General features: G+C 43.0%; 1 protein-coding gene across 1 annotated transcript in view; it reads left to right on the top strand.

Annotated features, from left to right (window-relative positions):
• The window catches only part of MICU2 (mitochondrial calcium uptake 2), a 1,429,299-nt gene that overhangs the window by 1,360,689 nt on the left and 47,041 nt on the right, over positions 1-21,569 (top strand). Inside the window, exon 10 of the mRNA XM_078657090.1 lies at positions 19,589-19,697. Within this exon, the coding sequence (XP_078513216.1) occupies positions 19,589-19,697 (109 nt within the window). The remainder of the gene's footprint in view (positions 1-19,588; positions 19,698-21,569) is intronic.

Below are 21,569 nucleotides of genomic sequence, written 5' to 3'. Positions count from 1 at the left end.
AACTAAAAATTCCTCTGTTAGAGAGAACTCCGCAGCAGGAGTATAAATTAAAACTCCGGTCTAGTAAAATAAGTCAGCCAGTTTAATTGTCTAAGTCCCCCTCGGGTGAAACGGTTAGACAGGTATCTGACATGTATGAGATAGACCCCCATAGTGAGAGAGTTAGTCAAAACTCTATCCGATGTATCGTTTTTCTAAGTTTTCTATTGTTTCTAAGTTTGATGGTTACCTGCACAAGTTATGCATTTCATTTATGTTTTCCAATTCCGCATGTAAATAAGTTTTCTAATACTACAGTAGAGCACACATTTAGTGATCTGCCTCCTCACGAGTTATCCTATCGTCTTGCTATGCGCAATAACACGTTCATTAGAATGTTACACTATTCACACCAGACCAGCAATGCTACTAATTGTTGGGTGTGTGGTCGACTCCCCCCTTTCCAGACACCGAAGGGAGTTCTGCCACTCTTTCCTTATCCGTTTTCACATAATGGTTCGTGTGGAGCATGGTCCATGTTAACGTCATCCTCAAATGATATGTCCCTTCTGAATAGAACATGTTTTCCAGACAAGCAAGGTCTCTCCCATAGAATAGGGTTAGATCTAGAAAATGAAGTTTATAATCTAGGTAATTATTTTTCGAATTTTATGGTCCTGAATGTCCAGTCTGATACTACTCCAGACTTACCTGCTATTTCAGTACTACCAGTCAAAGGCGAATTATGTGTCAGAAATAATGGTTCCGCACATGTAGGACATAGTGATTGTATTACTACTGTCGAGTATAGTGACAGTGGGAAATCTATTTTCAAAGCTTCACGTCATTCTTATTTTGTTTGTGGTCAGACCGCATATGTTCGTCTGCCCCTCGATTGGGATGGAACATGTTACATTGCCTTCCTACTGCCACCAGTTTTTCTAGCCCCATCTGATTATCACAGAAACACACATCTAGTACACGTCAGACATAGAAGGGAGATTGAGTCCCCAATTGTCGATCAAACTGAAACTGCTCTAGAACAGTATACAGATTTCAATAAAGGTTTTTTCTTCTTTATAGGCCCTATCCAGAATAGTAAGTTAATACGTAGATTAACCAGAACCCTTGAAGCAGTAGTGAATGAGACTACTTCTGCTCTAGGTAACTTAACCGAAGAGCAATCTGCTATGAGATTTGTCGTGCTCCAAAATCGTCTCGTTCTTGACGTCATACTGGCCGATAGAGGAGGAGCATGTAGAGTCATCGGATCTAGTTGCTGCATTTTCATTCCTAATAACGCGCCGTCTGTTTATTCAGCTATAACCAGACTTCATAAAATTGCCTATCAGTTACACCAGAATCCAGGCACCTGGACATGGTCCGGTTGGCTATGGAGTATCATATCTGCCTGGGGATGGAAAGTATTGTCATTTCTAGGTATTGCAGTAATGATCATATTCAGTTGCTGCCTCTGTATACAATGTGGCCCTGCGATTTGCGGCATTTGTGCTACCTCTTGTATTCCTAGTCCTAAGTCCCGTTCCAAGACAATTCGAGACGAGCAAATGATGCTGTATGAAATGATAGATGGTATCATGAATATAGATGTTTCCTGATGGAAACGTAGGGCACAAGGAGGGAATGTGGAAAAGTAAATTTTGCCATGTTGTATGTGCCTACGTGTTCCCCCTGTTATGTCATATGTGCATGATCGATATGCATGTATTCCCCTTCTGATCGATTAAAGACGCAATTACAGTTGTGTCCATCTCTAGTATGCCAGTTTCCAGTCTTCGTGAATACAACGAATATCAGGCCTATGTAAAGCTACGTTGCCACGTTTCACAGTGTGCACGTTAATTCACTGAAAAGTCCCCGTTTCTAGGCCTCAAAAGGGCCCGGACTCAGATTCAGCTCCTGTTTCCTGAACCCTCTCCGAGGAGCAATACAGCCCCCACCTGTATCCCTGACCCTTAGCTTACTTCATGCCTCGCAGTGCCCGGCTCGGCCTGGCTCTGCCTCTCAGTCTGCCAAGAGTATGTTATGATTCTAGTTATCAGTCCAGCCCTCCTTCTCTGCATTCCTAAGCTACTGAATCGCATCAATAGTTTCCGTCATGGTCTAGCCTTTATGTCTCCATGTAAGAGAAATACTGTATTAATATTCATAGAATATTCCTCGCACACACACTACATATAGGATTATGCATGCACCAGTCTTAATGTCTGTTAGCCTTTGCCCTGATAACTTTTGGATTCTATCAACATGTTCCCTAAACACTAGATACTAGATAGGCTTTAGGTACATGTCGCCCTGACACTCCAGACTTTTCGTCTCCTCTTCTAGCACAGAAGTCATAGCCCCCAGTCCTCCTGGTAACACGTCATTGCCAGTTTGTGCGCACCACTAGGTTAGAGGTCCCAGCTGCTCAGGTAGCCCCCTCCATGTTTCCGCCCCTTTTTATGACATATTCTGTTACGTTTACATCACATGTCTATGTATACGCCCTGTACACGCCTTCTTGTTACATCATTTCTGCCCTTATCTTTCGCGACTGCTACAAACTCCGCCTACTGCTACGCCTATTGTATTGAATGCCATGAAAATGTTTTAACTATATATACTTGTGCACTGTTATTAAAAGTTACCATTCCTTTGTCCCTGCCCCAGGCAGCTGCCATCCCATCCCCGTACAGGCTGTCCTGTTCCAGTCCTTTATGCTTAATTAAAGCCTGTCAACTCTAGCTACCTCGTATCTTGACTCTTATTTATTGAGCTATCTATTTGTATGAGTATCCTGAAAAATAGTACCGGTAATTAATTATTTATTTACCACACTACATTTCAGGTACTTGAGCGTTTGCTTTCCATTTTTTAGGTCTGGCTACACGCAGCTTTCGCTATTTAAAAAACCTCTTCTTAGCAATTCTTTAAAATATACATAGTGCGTTATTTAGCCCTACCCAGATGATTCCCTCTCTCTCTCACCTCATGCTGTTAGCTGTCTAGTATATCATTCCACCACCTGTGCTGAATTTGAATTGCAATGCATGAGTAACTATGTGCATGTGAAAAAATATACTTGACTATTCCACTTTTTGTCACAATTCTGTATCTCGTACATGCAATGCCATGACTGCCTCCAATACCGACACCACAATAACTCTGTCACTACCGCCAATAGCAGAAGCACCAATACCACTACGAACCACACTAGTACCACCATCACCAGTAGCTCAATTACCACTAATATAACACTGTCAGTAACAACAATTTCTTTTGCCACTACCACTAAGATCATCATGAATCCAAGCAGTACCATTACACCCACCATCACCAATACCACAACAACACCAATATCCCACTAACACAAATGCTATCAATATCACAGCACCACAATACCAATACACCTAGTACTATTTCCGACCCACTAATACTGCAAGTAAAATCACCACACCACCATCAATATCACTACCACTCATACAAAAACCACCACTACCCCCAATGGAAATAATACCAGTATTACAAGCAGAGTTGCCCTGATCACACTACCAACAATACCATCTCCAGCACCAATACCTCACCACAAGTCACTACACTATCAATACCAATACTACACTGCCACCAATACCAACAATTGGAGTACCAGTACTCCACCACCAATGCCACACTAACAATATTACCACCACAACTAGCAATGCCTTAATCAGTACTACAACCACCAGTACCACAACTACTTCACAACCACCAATATCAATACTACCATTACCATCATCCCAATCCTTCTACTAATCCTTTTGTCTTTGCCAGTGCTTGTTTTATTATTATTGTTAACATTTATATACCGAACCGTCTGCCATTAGTATCACCCCGCAGGCACATTCAGTAGTCTAGTACTAGGAGGGCTGTACCAAATTGTATTACAAGAACAGGGGTCTTCAAACTAGGTGCCCCACCACTCAACTTGCTAAAGGAATGCGTCCCTCTCACAGCTAAAATGTAGAATATTGAATAGTAAAATAATCTTGTGGGAATTTCCTCCAAGAAATGTGAACAAACATAATCAACAATATTTTTAAACTTCTCAAAATTAATCTATTTATAGCGTTAAAGAAGGCAAACTTTTCATGTGAAGTTGTCCTGTGAAAGAGAAGTGTCATCTTAAAAGAAAAAATGTTAATGATTTTGTGTACTGCGTTTTCTCCAAATAAACGTTCCATGTTATTTAAAACCGTTTAACCGGAAATTGCTATGCGATAGATGGGAGATAAGGGTGTATCAAGCACACTTTACAAAGTTAATTTTCAGTGTTGCACTATATTTTCATACAGTAACATTTAGCATGTGAAACATTGCAGTACTGCTGTTTCCTCGTTTAAAGGCACGTTTTGACAAAGCAGTGTTGCTTTTAATAGATATATGTGAAGTGGCTGAGGAGGCCTGGGCCCTCCATTACAGATGATTGCACCCTCCTTACCACGGCCACGGTTTCTCGACCACTGTCACGGAGGATAGTATAGTTGGCATTTTTCTTTAAGCATTCTTGTCGCATTTTAACTATCTTATTGTAAAATGTGTCAAAACTGACAAACTGATTAGAGGCCAAACTGACCCCATGACATGTAACACGATCAGTCTGTCCATTAGTGCTTCGCTTGCTGTCCTGTTTTGCCTGTACTTAAAATGGGAACATGTAAACAACGCTTTCCCTAACGTAAAGGCCATCGACTTAAATCCAGAATTTGTTGAAGGTGTTAGACATGGCATGGTTCCACTTGAAAGCTCAGTACTTGATGTGGCTGGACAGGCTGACTCTCTTAATGTTCATTACACGGCAGTCCTTTTTCTTCCTATTAGTTCTGGCCCGAAGTGTTCTATGTCTCTGTGTATTTCCTTATTCTCTCACAAGTTTTTAATTAATTTTTAAATGGAAGGAAAATGTGTCCAAGAAAAATTATCACAGCAGTAACCAAGTGGGATATCTGTTCTGTTGCTTCCCACAAGCTCTGATTGGTTGTTGATTATTTACGTGCTACACACTTAAACCTAAGAAACCACCAATAAGATACAGTGGTTTCAGTGGTAAAAATAAAATAAAAAATGAAGTAGTGGCATTATGGCCTTGTATGAAACAAATCTCGTGGAGCAGACTCCTAAAGGCCAGAATAAAATGAATTCCATTGACTTCAGTTCCTGCCTTTCCTGACACGTGTATCCAACCTCCGACATAACGCCCCTGAGTCCCTGTAGCCTTTATTCCACCACCACGTTGAACATTTCTCTGACGCCGCCCCTTTTGCCTCACCAATATACAATCTTTAATCACGATTCCTTTGCACAAACAAAGTATTTCACCCCACTTCTTGTAGAAGCTTAGTAGTTACACCAGCGGGGGCCGAAATCCAAAGCACAACGTCTCTCTGCAGCAGATTTACACGAATAATCAACACTTCATTCAAATCCATAAATGGTAGGCCCAGAGTTGAATCGTTTAGCCGCTTGCCTTCCTTGGGGAAAGCAGGAATTGTCTTTAGCACCTCCCTCTACTCCATCACCAAGGCAGAGCATTCTTGTCATGGACCTTACGATGGAGAAAAAGTTACTGATTTTGTGGACCAGTAAGCATGAAACTAGGAGGGGCTTGAACCTCATTTTTGTAATGGCATACAACATTGGCAGTTGGCACAGATTGGGGGTGGATGAGGTGGGGGGGAGCAGAGGGGTAGTAAAAGAAAAAAAAATAAACTTACCTCCTTTCCGCCGCATATCTTCTCGTCGCCCCTCCTCGTCGTTGCTCTGCTCCGGCTGGAAGCAGGAAGCCCCCAGACTCCCCTCAATCACAATGCTGCAGTGCTGCATTGTGATTAGTCTAAGTGCCGTGGTTCGGCGCTCCGACGGGGCCTGGGCATGTTCTCCACCCCAGTTGTAATGGAGCCTGCACGGAGAACATGCAAAGCATGACAGTTTGGCCAGCATGAGACGGCTGGCCAAACTGTCATGCGCACTGATAACAGTACATACCACTCCCCTTGTGTGCCTTTTATCTACCTAGCCCGCCCCCAAGATTCAGGGACCCAAAATAAAACGATAATAAACCACGGTTTAATATTGTTTTATTTGTATTTTCTTTACGCTGCTAGAAGGGTGGGGGGGGTTGCCGCTCCTCCGCCATGGTAGAGGAGTCGCTGCTGGCATACAAGAGAAATGCCTAATTTTATCTGGCCATTTTGATAGAAACAAAGACAAATGTAGTAGTCTGTGGTGTCTGTGTAATCATCAGGCTTGAAGTACTTTATAAAATTAGTCAAACATACAGCATTCAAATAAGGAGACTATACACACAACACATGAGTATGGAATCAATGTAGCTGCAGTGGTACCAGAGTGTAGAACAGTCTGTGCCAGGGGATCTAATATTTGAATTCACGTTTGATATTAAATAGTTTATGGTGGGGTGCAGTTTTATTTCTTGTTACATAGGTATGTTATTAAGGCAATACTTGAAATTAGGACAGTTGCTGTGAGCGGACTACATTTTCATTTCTGTGAGATGTATCAAATTTTTGTTAGCAGTCAGTGCCTTGAGTTGTTTAACCCAAGTATTTGTAGTATAGCTATGTTGGTACGAAAGATGCAGCATTAATCCTGCTCCAGATTTGTATAATTTTTTTTATCCAGTCCTTCCAATTTCTTAGTTTTTTAACTAAGCTCTCGTTTAGAGAACTCTTGTACTACTGTAATTTTTCTGTAGAGGTGGCCATGACAGAGAATTCATGTGAAGAGCTGGGCAAGAGCCTAGCACCACCTTCAACTTCCTGAGCCAACTCCATCTGATGGGCAATGCAGAGTATCTTCAAAACACATCCTCAACCATATATAGGTAATCTGCCAGTGATTCATCTTTATTTTGTTTGCGATTCTAAATTTTAGTCCAATCTGTTTTAATCAGGCACACATCTGTGGCCGCATTCAACAGCATATACGTTGACGTGTTCAGGGACCCATCTTTTCCGAGATCCTGTCTCGGACAATCTGATTTGTCAACCAATCAATCTCTCACTTCACTAAGCTCCACCAGAGGCAACGATTAGTTCAGCCAGTACTCCTCAAACACACTTTACAGTGCCTCACAGAATTGAGTGGGGTAGACAGTACCCTAGAAAAATATCCCGCAGAGACAATAATAATAATGGGGGATTTTAACCATAAACTAAATCCAAAAAAGGCAGACATTTGGAACAGGGAACAGTTAGAGGTGTATGGAATAAACCCGGCTAAGTTCCCAATTGGGGAAATCTCGAAACAAGATCTTGGCCTAGTACACACCCTAGGAGGTAGGGGCTTTCACTGCATAAATGGGAGAATAGAGACAGACTCCCCAGCAGGAAAGACATTCATCCAAGGGCAACAGAATTGCCCAATTGATTATATATTCTTGCAGGCCTGGAATTTCACCCAGATCAGGGATTTTAGGCTAGAACAAAAAGAAGTGAGTGATCACAAACTCCTGTATATAACTATAGCAGGGGGAAGGGAACAACAGAGAGAAAGGGTGATCACCCAGGAGGTCGAGTACCCCAAACGGGTGACGACTCGTCTCACCGAGGAATATATGGAAAAGTTGAAGGCCATGCAAATAAAAACTGTTACGGAAAGCTGTGAGAATAAAAAATTGGAATGGTTTATAGGGAAATTAGAAGAGGTGGTCCAATGCCTAAAGATAAAACTAAAAGGGAACCAACTCACAAGGGCTAAACAAATAAACCGATGTAAAGGGTTTTCTGTGACGTGCCAAACTAAGAAAAAGGAGATACGTGCAGTACAAAGAAGACACAAAAAGACTTTTACACTAGAGAGACAGGACCAGCTAGTTAAGCTGAAAAGAGAATTTAAGTTAATGGTAACCAATGCAAAAAGGGTATATAAAGAAAAATGCTGGTTAGAATTATTAGAAGCCATAGAGAATAAAAATCTAAGGCAATTTTGGAGATTAGTAAAGTCTGTAGCGGGAACATCAGATGGTGAATTGAACTGTGTGGTGAGTGAGGCTGCATGGGAAGTGTACATAAGGGAATTGTACGGGGTAAGGACTCCTAGAGAGGAGGTGGAGTCTAAAATATGGCAAGAAATCTCAGATGACCTATTAACTCAATTCAATGAAGAACAAGTTGAGCTCACAATAAAAGAACTTAAGTTAACTCGGGCAGCAGGTCCGGACAATCTCCCTGCAATAATTTTGAAATCCGAGGTTAAATGGTGGGCAAGATTTCTTGCCAAGATGTTCCTGGTAGTCCTAAAAGAAGGGGTAATGCCACCAACCTGGAAGGGGGCCATAATTAGGCCAATTCACAAGAAAGGGAGCAAAGAGGAGCCACAAAACTACCGGCTAATCAATCTGCTAGATATAGGCGAGAAAGTGTTTTCTAAAATTGTGCTGAAACAATTGAATGCATGGGTAGACGAGTTTCAAATAATACCCATAGAACAGGGTGGATTTAGAGCAGGCCACTCTACAATAGATCACGGATTTGCTCTATGTGCGATGGCGATGAAGTCGACTGAACAGAACGGCAAGCTATGCTGCTGTTTCGTCGACTTCAGAGCAGCCTTTGACTCTGTGGATCGGGCCTGTCTATGGGAGTTATTAGAGAGGTTGAAGATCCCCAATGATTTATTCATTATAATAAAAGAACTCCACAGGGAAAACTGGGGGCAAGTAATTAAGGATAAGGCGGGCTCTTTGACACCAAAAATACCCATTGCTAATGGATTAAGACAGGGATGCGTGTTGGCCCCACAGCTTTTTTCGATCTTCCTGTCAGATCTTCCGGCACATTTAGAGGTGGAGGGTAGCTCCAGCCCCAAAATGGATGGCAATAAAATACCCTGCTTATTGTATGCTGACGACCTGGTGATAGTAGACCAGACCGAGAGGGGCCTCCAAAGGAAGCTTAATGCTTTCAATACATATTGTGCCAGTAAACACTTAACAATCAATTTGGATAAAACCAAAACCCTATGCTTCGGGAAAAAGAAAAGAAAATTTACTTGGTATGTAGGTGATCTCAAACTGGAGACAGTTAATGAATATCGCTATCTGGGCTTATGGTTCGAAGGGCGTTAAATTGGAACTCCCACCTGGATACCCAAAAAGCAAAGGCACTCTCTTCCATATGTGGTCTTAAAAGGTTCAATGGGGTCTATGGAGAGATGTCACACCGACCTATGCTGAGAGCTTTCGAAGCTATGATTCCTTCTCAAGTTTTGTATGGCGTTGAGATCCTTTATTTGAGCGGTAAGGGATCCTGGGACGTGATAGAGGGAAATTGCTTAAAAAGGCTCTTATCTCTTCCCCAATCTTCGATGATACAAGCCATCAGGATAGAAATAGGCACAAGATCGTGGAAAATACAAAACCAGTTGGCTGTGATTAGATTCTGGAAGAGATTGGAAGACCCCGAAAGCCAAAAAGTAGCACATTGGTGTCGCAATGAAATACTGAGAAGCGAGCTAAAATGGGCAAAGGCCTGCAGGGACAAACTGAAAGGAATCTGTAACTCATTAGAGTTAGATTGGGTCGAGGAAACGCTTCAGGCCCAAAATACCAAAGGGGAGCTGAAGCAAAGGGGGAAGGAAGTTTCTAAATCGATTGATATAGGATATCTAACAAAGAAAAAATCAGTGGCGCATATGATAAATGCTTGGTCAAACGAAAACTGGTTCCCCTACCTTGATAGATTACCTAACCGCGGGCTCAGGCAAGAGATCCTGAGGTGTCGAATTGGGATTAACCCGTGGATAATAAACAAAGAGCTTAAATTAAAATTGTTAGATCAAGAAGGTCGTTGCAGGTGTAAGTTGGGAACCAAGGGAGACTGGTCGCATATTCTATTGGACTGTCTCTTACTCCTTGAGCAGAGAAAACTATGGCTGCGCCCGGTTTTCCTAAAATATGGAATAAAAACAAGGTTGCAGGCAGCCAGCCTTCTAACAGAAATACCCTTTATTGATATTGTAATCGCCCTTGGGAAATTTTTAAAGGTAGCCCTGAGTGCATTGAGAACTAAGGAAAAAAGTAGTACTGTATGAATTCTAACTATTGAAACCGTTATGGTGGTAAGAAAGTGAATAGGTTTTAACTTTTATAATCAAGTTTTAAGGTATTTGCAATTTTTTTATTGGTTGTTAGTATTTTATAGTGTGGACTTTGTATTTTTGAAAATGAAATGTAGAATTGCTTTTTAAAGAACAACATTTTTTTAAAAAATAACCAAATATTTACTGTAGACACCCCCTATTGCGTTATGCTCACTGCCTTGTTTAAAGACTACGGTCATAATAAACATACATTTTGACTTGACTTGAGTGGGGTTTTCTCTTCTGCTGGTGAACCATTTCTTAATGCTGTTCAAATCAGAAGGGTTCCAGGGAGCATGAACGATGATTCTTCCCCAGGGAGCGAGCTTGGCTTTTAAAGGAAGGAGAATATCTGAAACTGTATAAGTGGGGTCTTTATCATTTGGATCAAAAAAGTGTGGGGAGGCCTCTGCCCTCTCCCTTTGAATCCTTTTCCTAGCCAGTTGTGGGCCTTTGTTCACAGGGATCTGTACACCCAGCTTGGACTGATTTCACTTAGTCTAGATTGATCCATGGTCTGTCGCATCTGGCTATTTGAATGCCACTGTCATTCTACTATCACTCATGTGCATTGCAGCCGTGTTACCTCCTAGTGCTCCATCCGCTGGCAGTTCTGCTTGCACTGTCCCTTTCCAGATGCATCCGCAGGTGCACCCCCAGCTTACTTGGTATTCCAGTTTCTACCAGGGACTTGGGATTCATGTTTGCATTTGTTGACTTCCTCATACCATTGTAAAATTGTGGGCCATTCTTCAGCCTTTCTCTTTTTTAAGACCTTTCCACTTCTTTAGTAAGTTACCCAAGAGAGTCTTCATTGTTAAAGTGGAAAAACCTGTAAAAGCCATTTGCATTGGCATAGTCATTCCCAACTCTGTGTTCCACTGTAAAGTCCATACCCAGAAGGGAGATGGACCATCTCAACAGTTTTGAATTTTCACCCTTCATTTGCATCAGCCATCTTAGAGACCTTTGGCCAGTTTGAATAAGGAAAGGAGTCCCTAACAGGTAGGGTCTCAGCTTCTTCAATGTTCAAACCACAGCAAAGGCTTTCTTCTCTGCAGGTTTTAGCACTGGGATGCCCCGTTGCTTTGGGAAACCATGCACTTTACAAGAATTTTAACATAACATTACAACACTGTTCTCTGGGGAGTAACCTCCTGCTAATAAAATTAACAGGCTGGTCCCTGCCATCGTCGTTGGTCTGGGATAGAACTAACCCTATCTGATGCTCAGAGGCATCAATCTGCACAATTAACATCTTTTGTATAATCTGGAGCTTTTAGAATGTGTCCTGAGCACATTGCTTCCTTCAGAGTGTCAAAAGCCTTTCGACAGCTTACTGTCCAGTTTACTTTCTTGGGTTGTTTCTTGAAGGTCAATTCTGTGAGGGGTGCCATAATAGTACCATACCCCTTTCACAAACTTCCTGTAATACTCAGTCAAGCGAAGGAATGCCCTGACTTGAGTCTGAGTGGTTGGAGCTACCCAGTCTAGAATGGTCTGGATCTTGGGCTGCAAAGTTGAACATGGCCTCCACCTACAAGGTGGCCCAAGTATACAACAGAACCCTTCCCTATCTGACACTTGCTTGCCTTGATATTGAGTCCTGCATGTTGCAGACCCACAAGGACATTCCCAGGGTAAATCAGGTGATCCTGCCAAGTGAAGCCTTAGACAGCAATCTCATCAAGATATGCTGCACTAAAAGACCCCAGCCCAGCCTGGACTTTGTTCACCAGACTTTGGAGGGGACAGAAGCATTCTTTAAACCAAAGGGTATCACAATAATCAGGTAATGCCCATCTGGGTTGGAGAATGCGAACCTCTCTTTTGCTCCTAGGCTCAGCCCAATCTACAAGTACCCTGATGTCAACTCGAAAGTACTGAGAAATTTGGTTGCCCCTAACCAGACTATGCGCTTGGAATAGGGTGTACATCTTTCTTAGTGACATCATTGAGGCGCCTGTAGTCCACACAAAACCTCACCTCTGGTTTTTATCCCTTGGAATGAGGTTTTGGGACTAAGACCACTGGGCTGGCCCAGGGACCCTCAGAGTTCAAGCACCCCTAATTCTAGCATCTTGCTGACTTCAGCTCTCATGCTTTCTTTAACTTTGTCAGACTGCCTGTAGATTTTATTTTTGCTAGGTAGGCTCCACATCAAGTGTACACTAGGTTGTCTGACCAGGGGTCATAGAAAAGAGACCAGCATACTGCATTATGACTTGCCTGTAGTCAGTCTGCTATCGAAGAGTGAGATTGTATGAGAAGACAGCTCCCTCCACACACTCATTTTGAGGATTGTTGGAGAGGTGGTCAGGGAGAGGTTCACTCTCTTCTTCCTGATCCTCATCAGTCACCATGAGCATAGTCACATCAGCCCTTTCTTGAAAGAGTTTAAGGCGGTTAACATGGATGACCCTGTGAGGGTTCCTAGAAGTGCCAAGGTTTGCAAAGTAGGTGACCTCCCCTTTCCTTTCTAGGATGGGATAGGGACCACTCCATTTATCCTGGAGGGACCTAGGTGCCACAGGCTCCAAAACCCATAACTTCTGCCCTGGTTTGAACTCCACCAGCGCAGCCTTTTGGTCAAACAATTGCTTCTGGATCTCTTGGCTTCCCTCAAGGTTTTTATTGGCTTTCTTCATGTACTCAGCCATCCTGGAACAAAGACCAATCACATAGTCTACTATGTCCAGTTTAGTTTCTTTGCTAGGTTTCCCCCCGCCTTCCCTTTCTAGATTTAGTTGACCCCTCACAGGATGGCCAAACAGAAGCTCAAAGGGACTAAAGCCCTTTCCTTCTGTGGCACCTCTCTGTAAGCAAAACTCCGGCATGGCAGTAAGACATCCCATCCCATTCTGAGTTTTTCAGGGAGTCCCATGATCAAACCTTTCATTGCCTTGTTGAATCTCTCAACCAGACTATTGGTTTTTGGGTGATACGGGGTGGTAAATTTATACCTCTCCCCAAGCTCAGCCCACGTGGCTTTTAGGTAGCCTGACTTGAAGTTACTCCCTTTGTCTGACACCACCTCCTTAGGAAAGCCCACTCTAGTAAAGAAACTGCAGTAGCAGTGACAGTCCTAAGTGGAATTGCTTCAGGATACCTGGTGGCATGTTCCACCACCATCAGTATGAATCTGTTTCCGGAGGGGAGTTAAGTGGGGCAACAGTATAATTCCCCATCCTCTCAAAGGGAATCCCAACCACTGGTAGTGGAATTAGGGGGGACTTTGATTTGCTACTAGTCTTTCCACTGTGCTTGACTGGGTCTTGCCACTGTGCTTGACGGGTAACCCAGTAGCTGCAAAACTCCTTTACTTTCTGGGGCATACCTGGCCTGTCGGAGTGGGTAACTAACCTACTCCAAGTCTTTGTCTGGCGAAGATGCCCAACTAGGGGGATGTCATGTGCTAGAGAGAGTAAGAAAACTCTGTACTGCGTAGGCTCTACCACTCACCTAGGGGTACCAATATTGGGGTCTCAGGCCTCAGTATACAGGAGTCCCTCCTCTCAATAGGTTCTGTAGGAGCCACTGACATCTCCCTTTCCCTGGTCAGCAGCTTGCTGTCTCAGGCTCCCAAGAGTGGGACATATCTTCTGCCCCTGGCAGAGATCTTTCCTTGAGTGTCACTCTGGGCCCAGGAGCTCTGCTGTGTAAAGCCCAAGTTCCTGGAGCTCTGTTCCCCCAAGGGCTGACAGGTCTTCTTCCGGGAGGGGGGGACCTGAGATTGTGTCTCAGGAGATGTTTTTCCAGACTTCTTACCTTTTCTCTTGGAGGGTTGGGCCATTATTCCAGCCATAGGAAGAACCTTAAGAATGTTATCAGCTTTGATAACTGGATACGTTTGTCCAGCTATGTACTGTTCTGGAGATATCAGGTTTTCAGTCACCATGGTGACACTTGCCCCTGTATCTCCCAGTGCATCTACTCCAACTCCATTTATATGTGGCTTTTGTCTTTACTTCTCCAGATGACTGGGCCAGACAGCCAGGAAAGCTGTATCTACCCCCCTTCAGAGACTAAAGTAGCTTCAGTGTGCTCTGTGACTTGGCGAAGGCACACCAAGAATCCTATCTGGAGACTCACAAGCCCTGAGAATGCTGCATTGGTGGAATCCCTTTTGGGACAGGAAGAGCCACTAGTTCGGTGCCCATTCTGCTTACAGGTGAAACACCAATCTTCTTTGGGATCCCAGTTTTTACCCTGGTACCCACCCTTTGATTGGGAATTGTCTCTGGGCCCACCCTCCTGAATAGGTTTTTGGGGGCCTTTAGAAGACTCTTTGGGTTTTTTACCCTTTATGTCGCCCATCTTTCCCTTTGGGGGGTTTAGCAATCCCTTTCTTTTGGTCATCCCCTTCTTGGGCCTTTCCAGCACACCCTTGTTTTGACCCAGTGGACCTACCCTCATTAGAGGAAGGAACTCCGGGTACAGGTTTTTAGGTAGATTTGTGTAGGTACTAGATCACCCTCTAAAGTTAATTCAGGAGGATCATCCTCATGTTCACTGCCCAAATCCTGTCCTTCAGGATTGTCAGTGTCTTCTGTTGCATTGGCTAAATCATACTGTGCCAAGAGCTCTTGGAGCCTGATCTTTGTAGGATGTGAGCCAGTTTTAATGTTATAGGTTTTACAGAGGACCCTTAACTGCTGTTTTTTCAGCTGCAGTTAAGGGGTCAGTTCGAGTTCCGGAATCCTCTCCCCTGTGGAAGTCCTTTCTAGTAAGGGTGGGACCTTTTTAGAAGATTGACAAAAAAATCTAAACCGACTTTTAAAGCCTATCTAACTAGCACTCTTTTTAAGTTTCTAATACCAAGAACTGGGGGACTTAACACAAGGCCCTTACAGTTGATATTAGAAAACTTTAAAAAATCTAAAACATTTGCAAAAATATTTTTGACTAAAGTCAGTTGTGGACTTCTTCTTGGAATCAGCTATTAGCCAAGTGGTATCAGCACATACAAAGTCTTGTACTCCACCGCTGATCCACCAATGTAGGAAGCTTGTTTTTTATGTAGTGTACAAAAATTAGGTACACTGTGTAAAGTCCAGATGACCCTTATTGGCTTACAGGGCTTAAATTAACCCCAAAAACGCTCTTTGTGGTAGTGTGGACGAGCAGTTTAACTTATCAGAGGGTAGTCTTAAGCATTTGTTTATACACACCGAGTCAGTAAATAAGACACAGACTCAAGAAGAAACACAAGACCAATTTAGAAATATAACACAAATGTTTATATAATTTGAGACACCTTCGGTTTACTTGAGCCCTGGTTGAGGAGCTCTGGTACAGAGGCATTTTAGTCTGGTGGTCGGTAAATTAGATGCTGTCACGGTTCTTGGGATACCTGCAGAAGTGGGAAAAGAAACACAGCAGGGTCACTCTCGGTGCGAACTGGCTTCTCTTGAAGTCCCTCGACTTGCAGGTAAGTTTTGGCGGTGTTGGTGTTCCTACTGAACACAAGCAAGACTTTGTGCTTGCAACTGGCTCTGGTACCTTGGGTATTGGTGCTGGGTGGCTCCTGGGGGTCCTGGTGTCTCCAAACTTGGCACAGAAACAGATCTGAACTCCTGGAGCAACAAAAACGCCTTTTTGTAGTGCTGCTCCCTCGGTACCAGACAGATGTGGTTAGTGCCTTCTGGTGTAGGGAAGTGCATCCTCCACTTCAAGGGAGATGTTGCTGGGTTGATGTAGTGCTGGGGTGACCTCCAAGAGTCTGGATGGGTCAGTGCCGGTGATTGTCTGGAAAGCAGGGTTTTGCGTCAAGTTAGATGTTGGTTCACAGCTCTCATGTATTTGGCTCCTCTTTGTCCTTCTTCTTCTTTCAGACAGACAAATCTGAGTTCCTGGTGTCAGGGGGCCACCGAAATACTACATTTGGTGGCATTAAGGGGAGTGAAGGGTAGTAGCCAATGGGCTATTTACCACTGAGATCACTACTCCTCCTATATCACCACTTCCTGTTGGGAGTGGCCATAACCCTGTCCCAGAGTTCATAATTTCACCAAAAAATAAGAAGGTGGAACCCATCTTTCATGGAGCACATCAGGTAACCCACTGTAGGGGTGTGACTAGCCTGGAGGTGCAATACGCCTACTTGCATAGCTAATTTCCCACCTGACCTGGTGTCAAATGGGCCTCAGGGCAGCGGGTGGCATCTTCAAAGTCTGGGGGAAGCCATAGTCGCATATCAACGGTGGCAGGGGCTTTGAAGCCCCTTGTCCTGATATGCTAAATCACTAGCCATGCTGCTGAAGGAGTGTGAACACCTTTTTCCAGAGCAGGCATTGTTTCTAACCTCAGACAGCATGGGCTCTTACCTGCCGTAAGTCTGAAACTTGTCTGTGGTGGCAGGCTGGATGATACCAGTCAGCCAGCCCACAAGATACTGGTAGGTTTTTCAGGGGGCTCCTCTAAGGTGTCCTCTGGGTGCATGTCCTAATCTAGTACTGGTAGCAGTCTCGATTTATTAAGACAAGGTGTTTGATACCAAACACGATATGTTTCAATAAAGTCATCATGTAGCTGGGGAACTCGTAATAACCAGTGCCCACTAAAAATAATTAAGATGGCTTCCCTGTTTACTTGTACCATCTAGTAATTGAACTTCGTAGCACAGGGGCATAGCTGCTCATGCAGATATGTCCTCACATGTGATATAATGCTCCCGGTCTTAGGGTTAAAAGGCCTGCTGTAGGGGTGACTTACATATATTATATGCTGTGACTTTGGCTTGTCACACAGTGAGCATGCCATGTCGTATTTCACACATGGTTTGCACCATATCACTCAGACTGCAATGGCAGCCTGCATGCAATTTTATGGGGCTCCCTTAGCGTGGTATAATACGTGCTGCAGCCTTTAGGGACCATCTTTAGTACTGACGGGTGGCTTATACTTTCCCAAGTAAAACTGTGCGTTTGTTGGACAACATAACCATCAGAACTGTGCAAGACTGATTCCACAGACACCATCCGGATATGTTGGCTGTAGTCCTGCTAACTCACAGTGCACTTTCTGTACCCCTAACCTGACAAGGGAACAAATAAATGTGCAACCTCAGAACATGACAACCCTAACTCCCCAAGGAAGTTGTGATAACAGATCTAGAACCCTTTCTCATTAGTTACTTATGCATACCCAAAGAGATGCATAGGAAATACACAGTAAAACGTTTCAATATTTATTGAAGCATTGTGATTCTTGAGTAAAATACTTGTGCTGCAATAATCAATAGAAGGAAACAGAATAATGTGATTAGCATTACGAGAATTATAAAAATATAAATAGTTCAACCATTTTCCTTATTACAGAGAATATATGCTTGCATACAAGTACTGTAATATATTGTACTCCTACTTAGCACTTCCTAACCTAGTGTGCCAAGAGAGGGAGTGAATCTGCCAAATCCCTGTAGGGTGATCTAACTCCCCATTACCTCTGGGTAAGTGTCATCTGACTGTGCTAGTCTTGTTGGAGAGCTGGGTAGCATCCCTTGCAAGAGGTTGAACAGATTCTCCAGTATTGGGGTGTCTTTCATAGATTTACATGCCAGAATAATTCCCCGTCGTCGGAGTGGGAGTCCCACGGTATATAAAAAAGCAATAAATATGCCTATAACAACCAAACACCTTGGTAATAACAAGAAACCAGGAAGTAAAGTAGCCCAAGCTATCAAGAAAAAAAGTTCCACATGCATGAGTATCATAGTCATTATACATAGCCCAAACTGCTGCCAATCAGGCGACAGCACCCACCAGAAAGTTCTCCTCAGAGACTCAGGCCCTCAGATTTTCTACTGCACGTCGTGTGAAGGGAGTCTCCCTGAGCTCTGCTCAGTTCTTCTCAAGTTTCTTCGGATTTCTTTCTTTTAGGATGTCTTCCTCTAAAAAATCATTATTCAGGCCTTGTGAATCTTGCAGTAAGCTCCGGCTTTTCTCAGAAGATCCCCACAAGAAATGCATCTACTACCTGTATCCGGATCATCAAGTGAAGGACTGCAAGATATGCAGGACCTTCCCTCAATAGACCCTCAGGGACAGAGAGGGCCGCTTACTTCTGTGGCTACAGAAGCCTAAGGACCAGGACATTCCAGTTTCTGTGGTAGGCAGTATTGCCTCTGGGTCATCTGTGGCCTCTATGAAGAGTGCTGCTGAGTAGGTTTTATCTTTTCTTGGGGCCAAGGTTGTGAAGAAACAGCAACTTTCTAAGGGGTCAGAGAGGCCTTCCACTTCTAATGCTACTCCTTCTGTCGAGAGCAAACCTTTGCCTTCCACGCCCCCGAGAAGATCGGTCAAGGTGTTGCCTCCTAAACCAACTTCTGAGAAGATTCTTCCTCAGAAGAAGACCCCGTCGTCGACGACCCCTTCGTCGACGAAGATCTCTGTCGACGCAACTTCCACATCGACGGTAACTTTCATCACCTAAACCTGAAATGATCATGTCGTCGGCATCATCCCTGTCGACGCTGGTCTACGTCTCAGTGAAACCAATATCGTCGACGAAAGAAACGACATCAACTCCTATCGTCGGCGCACCGTCGACGACCAAGACCAAGAAGATCTCGTCGTCGACGGCTTCATCGTCGACGGCCAGATCTTATCAAGGGAATAAGCGCTATCAATCGCAACGTTACCAATCTTATGGCCAGCGCAACACATCCTATTCCCAGAATAAGAAGAAACCTTCCTACCGCGGAAAGGATTCCAATAAAAGGCAATGAGTATCATCACCTGCCACCACTACTGCCGCAGTCCCATGTAAAAGTTGGAGGAAGAATCTCAACATTTTATTCAAATTGGTCCTCAATAACTTTGGACAGATGGGTCCTAGACATCGTAGCCAGGGGCCATGCTCTCGAATTCGAAAAGTTTCCTCCTAATTTCCCTCCAAAAGGCCTTCTTCCAGCACATCTGAAGAAGTTGTTTTCCCAGATAAATTTGATGTTGCTAAAAGGAGCGATCGAAAAAGTCCCTCAAGGGCAGAGAGGAACAGGATTCTATTCACGGTTCTTTCTAATAAAGAAGAAATCCGGGGAATAGCGTCCAATTCTAGACCTTTGTTCCCTCAACAAGTATCTAAAGAAACTTTCATTTCGGATGTTATCCCTTCAGGAAATACTTGGGGTAATTCTAAGGTAAGGAATCTATAACTAACATATGTCTCATACAGATATATTGTTACCGAAGGTAAGTAACTTGTTCTTTAGTATCTGGTTGCGCAGGTGTTTATCAGTGCTTATATGTTTACACTGATATGGGCTGTTTCCCTTTCAGTGTGGTTTTATAATGTATTTATAGGTCTAAACTTAAAACATGGTAGCCTAGTAATGAGACATATCCTTAATTTTGTCTCTGCTTTTCATACCCACAGAATTAAACAGATTTATTATTTATTTTAAAACCAAAGATTGAATTTTTAAAGCTGTTCTCTAACTCTGGAGTCAAATGTGTTTGTGTTTTAGGGTATCAGTTTGGAAGAATTCAAGAGCTTCTGTCGCTTTATGAACACTCTGGAAGACTTCTCAATCACAATGCAGATGTTTAGCGTGGCCAATCGCGCTGTGAAATTGGGTAGGTATTCAGCTTTATTTATACGTTCAGGTTTCCAATAAGAGGTACACTTAAAGAATGTTAAATTTTTATTGAAATATTTACACATGTGTATGTTTTTAAATATATTACCATATGATAGAAAATTGTTACTATGAAACACAAATCATAAAAAATTCAAGATTCTCTAATGCAGAGAATCATTATACATGATCATTACACAACTTGTTTGTATTCGTTAGTGCAGCATTCTCAGTGCGACGGGCATGCCCAGGCGTGGGTCCCGCATTCACTGTTGCACTGGAATCAAGCTGTAGTGACGCAGCCCAAAGAGTCTTAACCTGGTGTGGGTTGCTTGTGTTTCGGTTCACAAGTCACCTGAATGGGTAGTGTGAGCTGGGCTGTTCCGATTCGAGCAGTGCCAAGAGCGGTTTTCATATGGCTGGTTCCTTTCTGAGGTGCCAAAAAAAACTATGGACTCTGATGCGGGTCGAGTAGTCAAGTCAAGTCAATAATCTTTATTCGGATATTTCATTATCCATAAAAGTACAACTATACACACACAATCATGTACATGGTCCATCATTATTAGTAATAAAAATCTGCATTAAAATCAAGATAAAACATTGTTAGGTTTTCCATTTCATTAACGACAGCAGCAATACTGGAATGGCAATGTGCAAAATGCATTATTTCCCATGAAGTCACTAAATCTCAGATATAATACTATATAGCAGCATCAAGTAAAGTGCCAAAGTGCAAGGATCCCATTTGAGGTAGCAGCAAAAAGGTACAGAATGCAAAATGTCCCATAGCGGCGGCTAAAGGAGCAGGTTACTAGAGCTCATATGGATTACAATTAACAGCATCGAGTAAAGTGCAAGAAGTGCAAAAGTGCAGAGTTGCTGTTTGAAGTAACGTTAAAATAAAATGCAAAGTTTCCCATAGCAACAGCTAAAAGAGCAGATTACTAAGCTCATATAAGTTGCAATTTGCAACATTAATTAAGGTGCGGCTGTGCAATGGTGCAAAATACAAAGAATGCAAAAACCTCTAAATGCATATAACACAACCTAGTCTGGCAGACATCAATTCATAGAGGAACGAGAGCGGATAGCCTTTTTCAAACAAGTGCACACACGGTATATAATGTCATCGTCTTTACGCTGGAAAATAGTTTTATAAGCTACTTTAAAATCCTTTATGCCCTTAGCTCTAAAAAACGGTATCAGCAAGTGCATACTATATTTTTGATAAAAGGAGCAAAAGAACAAAAAATGTAGTATGGATTGTTTCCCTGGGTTCCCACGTGGACAGGCCAAGTTCTCAATATTGTGTTGGTAGCCTATAGGGAAGCACAGCAAATATTGTATAGATCCTGATCTTAATCGGAAAAGAAGACTACGCTCCCAGCGTGTAATATCTTTTAGGAGATAACTAACAGGTAAACACGAAGTGGGTTCATCATCACCTTTCATTGAGATATACTGTTTAACAGAGACTTTGGCTGATTCCTGATTATATCTAGCTTCCCCATAATATTTATATAACATTTTATGGATGATCTTCCCATCAATCCCATCTAATTCGTTGGGGTTATCAAAGATGTGCTTGAAGTTAACAGCAGTCAAACTCGCCCGTACTTGGGCCAGCCAGGGAATTCTAATGCCCTGGTCGCATTTTAGGCAGTCGGCCAAAATTTCCCTGGTCAGAGAGGCTTCAGGGTTTTTCCAAACCTTTAACCAAAACAGGACAGGGCGAGACCTGATATAGTCCTCCAAATAAGACAGTTTTAGCTCATTATGGCTTACAAAAGTGGACGATGAGATTGGTATTCCCAAGAGCCTTCTGCTAAATCTATTTTCCTCAACCTGTAAATTTTTCAAGTTTGTG

This window comes from Lissotriton helveticus, chromosome 8 (genome assembly GCF_964261635.1).
Source record: "Lissotriton helveticus chromosome 8, aLisHel1.1, whole genome shotgun sequence".
NCBI lineage: Eukaryota > Metazoa > Chordata > Amphibia > Caudata > Salamandridae > Lissotriton > Lissotriton helveticus.
Note: the sequence above shows the minus strand (reverse complement) of the source record. Positions and strands in the feature narration are given on the sequence as shown.